Here is a 7,344-nt window from a genome sequence, read left to right as displayed (position 1 = left end):
GATTCATTCACACAAACAACTTTCACATTTACTCATCATCATCACCATGAGGGTTTCTGAAATCGAAAAGAAAGATGACACAAAAGCATTTCTCGCAGAGAGGCTTAAAAGCCCCGAGTCAAAATCATAATCGAAGGCTGCACAAAAATCTCCTACCACCAGCATTCAACAAACAACAAGGACTCCCAGCAAACGACCCGCTACCTCTCTACTTACAGGATCCACGAAGAGATTTACGCGGTCTAGCTCAGTTGTTCCACCTGCATCTGAGACTGGTAATGCTTATCATCACATGCTATAATTTTTATTTCCAATAACACCTATAGTGTTCTGTCATTTTAACATTTCTTCCTTCGTTTATATTCCTGATACGTGTTGCAGCAGAGACATCCGTTCCTCCACCACCATCTACACAGGCTAGTTCTCCACCAACTTTTGACTTATCCAAATATGAAGACATCTGGCGCACTCCTCCCAGTGCAATAAAGTCAATCAAAATAGATGGCCTGCAGGGTTATCTATGCGCCTCTCCAGAAGCCGCACTGGACCAAAGGCAACATATGAAGCTTGCCCTTCCCCACGATCTACGCTCTAAACTTAGCAAACTTTCATACAGCGACTCATTCAACTGTTTCGCGCAAAACTTCTATATGAGAATTGCATCTGCATATGATGCAATGTCCCGACAAGAGAAGTTTTCTGAAGTTTTGAAGAAAGAACAAACCAAACATGCCATCACACAGTCCCAACTCACTTCCATCACCACGGAATTGCAAACAACAAAAAATTCCATGGATGATTTAAAAAAGCAACTGTCCAAAAAAGCAATTGAAATGGACAACCTTCAAGTCGCGCATGATACAATGAAAAACAAACTCTTGCAAACCCAAACTGAATTATCCGCAGCCTTATCTGCAAAAGCAACTGCGGAATTAAGCTTTGCAAAACTCCGCGAACATTTGCCTGAACTTGGGCAAAAAATCATGGATTCTGCGGATGTTTCGCAGAAATTTGATACTTATGTGACTGCGCTACAACAACTTGAGCGAGTAAAATTTCTTCAAGAGGTTAGCAAGATTGCTGTTCTTCCGGAGCCAATGCCAGAGTATATTGAGAAATTAATCTGCCCTATTGAAGAGGCAGAAGAGATGGTCGCATTAGCGAGGGAAGGAATCCGCGTTATCCCCATTCCAAAATTAGAAGCTATATGTCAAAACAAGGATGCTCCCGTCGAAGACATCATTAGTTTAGACTTAACTACCCAGGAATAGGATCTCGCATTATGTAAGCACTTTCAAAGCGAATTTTAATGATATGATTTGCTAAATCTTCCGTGGAACTTATAATAAAATTTTATTTATTAATTGCAATTGCCTTTATTTATATAGCGCTTTGATTATCATTCATAATTACTAGCATTGTCCTTTGCAATTTCATTGTTTATTATTGTGCACATAACAAACAACTACTTTATGCGAAACAACCTGTATGCACGTGCTATTCTGCACATTATGAATCTTCTAAGTCCGCCGAAACGATCTTTAGGCAAAAAATTTGTGTTTATTGCGAAGCATCCAAGTATGGCTAGATCTAATACTTTGGGAGAAAGTTAACAAACTGAATTCCTTTCGCATACACGTCAAATTGTTTTCATTTAGCATCAAGTGGTCTTCTCCATCACTTGTTTGATTTCATTTATGGTTGTATTAAACGTGTTGTACTTTGAAATTACGCATAGACATACAATCATTATGATGAACAAAGACCTTTAGTTTTATTCATTTTACACAATATTGCAAACTTTTTTGCTACACACATTAACATGAATCACTAGAATGCACATAAAATGTCGCATACTTTTGTTATCTACATATAATATCGTTTCAACAAAGTAGCATGCCACGTGTTAGGTATGTTGCGCCCTTCAATGTCTTGGAGTTTATAAGAGCCTGCTGCATTAATTCCCACTATCTGGTATGGTCCCTCCCAATTGGGTCCCAACTTCCCTTGTTTCTCAGCACGACTTGCTTCATTATTACGCAAAACCCATTCTCCAACATCAAAGGCTAACGTGCGCACCTTCTTGTTATAATACTTAGCAATTTGCTGCTTATTATTTGCCTCACGTATTGCGGCCATAAGCCTGTGTTCTTCAATGAAATTTAGATTTTCACAAATGCTTTCCGCATTCGCACTTTCATCAAAATTTGCAGCTCTGCGCGTTTCAACAAAGATTTCTGCGGGGATCATTGCTTCGGAACCATATACTAGGCTAAAAGGCATTTTGCCTGTACTCTTCTTGAAAGTAGTGCGATGAGCCCATAGTACATTTGAAAGTTCGTCAACCCATCCATTCCGCTTTTCATTCAAACGTCTTTTAATACCACTAACAATGTCGCGGTTAGTGACTCCACACAATCCATTTGCTTGCGGATGTGCCACAGATGTGAATCTTTGAATTATATTTAGTTCCGCACACCAACTTAAAAATGGATCTTTTGCAATCTGTGCTCCATTATCACTTACAAGTTCCCGCGGAATACCAAATCTACATACAATGTATTCCCATACAAAATTCCGCACCTGCACTCCAGTAATTGTGCGTACGGCCTTTGCCTCCACCCATTTAGTGAAATAATCAATAGCTACAATCAGGAACTTTACATTTCCTGCACCTGGTGGAAAGGGTCCTACAATATCGATGGCCCATTTATAAAATGGCCACGGTGAATCAATTGGAATCATATCATGTCTTGGTTTGCGATTCTGCGGTGCATGTCTTTGACAGCTTTTCCATCGCTTAACAATTTGCGCAACATCACGATATAGAGTAGGCCAGAAATAGCCCATGCACATTATCTTGCCAGCAATAGTTTTATATCCTGAGTGAAGAGCACAAGATCCACTATGCACCTCTTCAACTATGGTTACAGCTTTTGCGGGTCCCACACACTGCATTAATGGTCCCAAATATGATTTACGATATAACACATTATTTTCAAGTACATACATGGGTGCTCTTTCACGTACCAAACGAGCCTCCTTTTTATCTTCTGGCAACACACTATTTCGCAGATAATTGACAATAGGATCCATCCAATTTGGTTAAACTTCTTCTACAATCGCAATAAATAAATTTCCATCAATGGACTTATAAGGAAGTTCTTCCACCCACACCTCTTTTTGAAAGTGCGAAAACGCTAATGCAGCAAGTTTGCTTAATGCATCTGCTTTTTTATTTTGACTTCTCGACACTTGTGATAATTCAAAGAACTCAAACTTCTCTGCAGATTCCTTTAACAGTTTCAAATACTTCTGCATGGACAACTCATGTGCTTCAAAAGAGCCATTGAATTGATTTGCCACCAGTTGTGAATCAACATATGCGCGCAGCTGCGTTATATTTATCGTACGTGCCAAATTCAATCCCGCAAGCAATGCTTCATATTCAGCCTCATTGTTTGTCACATCAAAATTAAAGCGCAGTGCGTACGTGTACTCTTCGCCAGTTGAATTTGTCAACACTAGCCCCGCACCTGCCCCTTCAATACATGAGGCACCGTCTGTATATAAATCCCAGATCTCATGCGAAGGTGGCGTTAATTGCGCTCTTTCATGAATCACCTCTAAATCACCCGTCATTTCTGCGAGGTAATCTGCCAAAACTTGTCCCTTTACAGATGTACGCGGTATATATGATATTTCAAATGCTCCAAGCTCAATCGCCCATTGGTCAAGTCTTCCGGATACCGCAGGTTTTTTCAACACATTTTTAACCAGCAAATCAGTTAAAACATGTATTGGATGACCTTGAAAGTATCTGCACAATCGCCGTGAAGTTAAAACTAACGCGTAAATAAATTTCTCTATCGGCGCATAATTTATTTCACTTCCCGTAAGCGCCTTGCTAACAAAATAGACTGGCTTCTGAACTTTGTTCCTTTTCGCGATAAGTACTGAGCCAAATGCTTCATTCTCGATCGAAATGTAAAGTAATAATATTTCACCATCAACAGGCGCAATCAATGTAGGTAATGCAGCAAGCAAATTGCTTCATTTCTTGAAATGCCTTATCAGCCTCTTCAGTCCATACAAAGTTCTTCTGCTTTAAACATCCTTTAAGAGTGCGAAAGAAAGGCAACTGTCATTCCGCGGCTTTCAAAAGAAATCGGGTTAAAGCCGCGATTTTTCCAGTTAAACTTTGCACTTCTTTAACGGTTTTAGGCGCGGTCATGTTTTCGATTGCGGAAATTTTCTTAGGATTTGCTTGTATGCCCTGCTCAGTGACATTGTATCCCAGAAACTTGCCTTCCTTTTCTCCGAAACTGCACTTAGACGGATTCAACTTCATGTTTATTTTCCGCAAACTTTCAAATGTTTCTTGCATATCCACCAAAATACTTTCTTGCGTTTTACTTTTTATAACAAGGTCGTCAACATAAGCTTCCAGATTGTGGCCTATCTGACTTTCAAATGCTTTATCAATTAACCGCTGATAAGTGGCTCCCGCATTCTTCAACCCAAAAGGCATTTTGACGTAACAATAAATGCCTTTTCCAGTATGGAATGCGGTTTTATCTTCATCTTCCACCGCCATTGGTATTTGATGGTATCCTTTTGCGGCATCTAAAAAGCATTTGTAGGGATAATCATGCAAAGATTCTACTTTAAGATCAATTTCAGGAAGTGGATAGTTGTCCTTCGGATAAGCTTTATTTATGTCCTTGAAATCTATACACATCCTCCACGAACCATCTGGCTTTTTTACCAAAACAGGATTTGCCACCCATGTTTGATATTTTACTTCGCGCAATATTCCCGCATTGACCAATTTAGCAACTTCCGCGGACAACTACTTCATGCGGTCTAGAGCCATTCCTCTGCGCTTTTATACAATAGGTTTTAATGCAGGATTAGCATTTAATCTATGCTCTGCAACATTACGCGGAACTCCGGTCATATCTTGCTCACTCTACGCAAATACATCCATATACGCGACCAGCAACTGCACAATCTTATTTCTTATTTCTGCATTCAACTTGGTCCTAATTTTAATTTTTTGATCGACATATTTTGGATTTATAACAACCATATTATCATCTTCAATTTTATGCGGAACAATTCCGTCTTTCGTGCTTATAGCTGCACAAATCGATGGCGTAGCCATAGAATTTATCGTTGCCACACCCTTGCAGGTAGTGAATTTGACCATTCCATGTATTGTAGATGGCACTATTCCAAGCTTCCGCAACGCAGATCTTCCCAATAACATGTTATAACATGAAACAGCGCATATAACATAAAAATCTAACCGCGCTTTCCTTGTCAATTTTTCCTCTGTTTCATCACACAATTCAATTTCTAAGGATACTTACCCCATAGGCCAAGCTGATTCACCCGCGAAACCAGATAAGGATATCGCAGTCGGTTGTAGTTCCCCCTTGATGCATTCTGGCAATTGGCGAAAACATTGCTCGTATATCAAATCAATACTACTGCCAGTATCAACATGAATTTTCATAATTGTGATCCCTGTATTCGCAATTTTACAAGATATGACCAACGACATGTCATCCATTTCACGACTTTGCTCAAATGGAAATGTAATGGGCGCGAATTGCCATTTTTTAAACATTTCTATTGCTTTTCGCTTTTTAAATCCTTTTTTCTTATGTATTGTGCTTATTATTCTCGCATCTTGTTCTTTGTTCAGTTTTGTTGGCGAGCTTTCGCTTACACATGCTTTGTGCGCTTTACGCACTTTCAAATTCTCATTTACAACTTTCTTAGTAAACAAAAACTTTTGTTGCTTCACCATTTCGCTTTGCTTGCAACTGCTGTTGCACAAATTACTTATTCCTGCAATATAAGACAGAAAACAACACGATTAGAATTAAAAAATGAGTTGAATAGCTTCAATTAAAATGAACGCGAATTTCTCATTTTAATTCTATTCGTGTCCCATGGATGGCGCCAATTGATCAATCCTAGATTATCCAATTATGGTTAATCAAGGATTGAGTGCAATGAGGGGGTATAATGGATGTCGATTATGGTTTTGGGACCTTATTGTCATATTTCATTAAGTGCTAAATGATCAACAACCATGTCCCGGTCTTCGTAAATTACCTTAACCAAATAATGATTTAATCTCGGGCAAAGTCACGAGAAAAATCAATATGGCTAGAGCAACCCTTCCAGAATCAACAACCTAAAATGAGAGGTCAAGCTCCCTATTTATAGGTCCAGGAGCTAGCGGAAGTAAGTTGTGCGGGCACTTTAGGCATTCCGCATAAATACTGCGAGAAAGCTTCGCACACTTTAATGTTCTGCGCAATCCTACCGCCTAAATACTGCGGTTCTGTTGTCTTGTGAATTCACCTCTAAAAGGCATTCCGCACTAAAAATATATATACATAAGTATGTATATGATCAAAACCCATGTTTGATAAATTACCTCTCGCAAAATTCCTGCTTTTACAAGCTTAGCAACTTCTCCAGATAACCACTGCATGCGGTCTGGAGCCATACCTCTGTGCTTTTGAATTATTGGTTTTAGCGCAGGATTTGCATTAAGTCTATGATCCGCTATTTTTCGCGGAACACCAGTCATGTCTTGCTCACACGATGCAAAGACATCCATATTTGCAATTAGCATTTGCACTAATTTTTGTTTGATATTCACATCCACATTACAGCCAACTTTGATTGTCTGTTCTGGATAAGCACGATTTATAATAGCCAAATTATTCTGCGCATCAGCTATATCTATTATTGCGCCTTGCATGTTAACATTTGCACAGATTGGTAGTATGATTGCAGAATTCATTGTTGCAACACCCTTACACGTTGAGAATTTTATCATTCCATATATAGTCGAAGGGATTATACCAAATTTTGACAATGCAGAGCGTCCCAACAACATATTATAGCGCGAAGCAGATCGTATAACGTACAGATCTAGCCATGCTTGGCGCAACAATTTTGCATCTATTTCATCAACAAGCTCAATTTTGAGCTGCAATTGTCCAACCAGCCATGCAGATTCTTCTACAAAACCAGATAGCGAAACCGTAGTAGGTATCAATTCTGCTTTAATGCTTCTGGCAACTTGCAAAAGCATTGCTCATATATGATATCTACACTGCTTCCTGTGTCCACATGCACTTTCATAATTGTAATCCCAGTGCTTGCAATTTTACAAGATACGATTACTGGCGAATCAATCATGCCGTAATTCTGTATTGGCGGGAACACTATTAGCGCGAGCTGCCATTTTTCAAGTGTTTCTGCAGCTTTTCTCTTATAACCTTTTGTTCGCTTATTATTTACACAAACTAATTC

At 39.1% G+C, this 7,344-nt stretch overlaps 1 protein-coding gene across 1 annotated transcript; it reads right to left on the bottom strand.

The window, feature by feature from the left end:
• Nucleotides 1-5,853: 5,853 nt before the first annotated feature.
• On the bottom strand, nucleotides 5,854-7,123 carry LOC139841706 (uncharacterized). The gene is made up of 2 exons (XM_071831910.1): nucleotides 6,458-7,123; nucleotides 5,854-5,859 (listed from the first exon to the last, which is right to left on the bottom strand). The coding sequence occupies exons 1-2, from the start codon at nucleotides 7,121-7,123 to the stop codon at nucleotides 5,854-5,856; spliced, it is 672 nt and encodes a 223-aa protein (XP_071688011.1).
• Between the last annotated feature and the right edge of the window lie 221 nt (nucleotides 7,124-7,344).

The sequence above is a fragment of the Rutidosis leptorrhynchoides genome, chromosome 4 (genome assembly GCF_046630445.1).
Source record: "Rutidosis leptorrhynchoides isolate AG116_Rl617_1_P2 chromosome 4, CSIRO_AGI_Rlap_v1, whole genome shotgun sequence".
NCBI lineage: Eukaryota > Viridiplantae > Streptophyta > Magnoliopsida > Asterales > Asteraceae > Rutidosis > Rutidosis leptorrhynchoides.
The sequence above is the reverse complement of the archived record's forward strand: the minus strand, read 5'-3'. Positions and strand labels throughout refer to the sequence as shown.

Coding starts and splice junctions, on each gene's coding strand:
- LOC139841706 (XM_071831910.1), bottom strand. CDS start 7,123: ATGCTTTTGCAAGTTGCCAGAAGCATTAAAGCAGAATTGATACCTACT.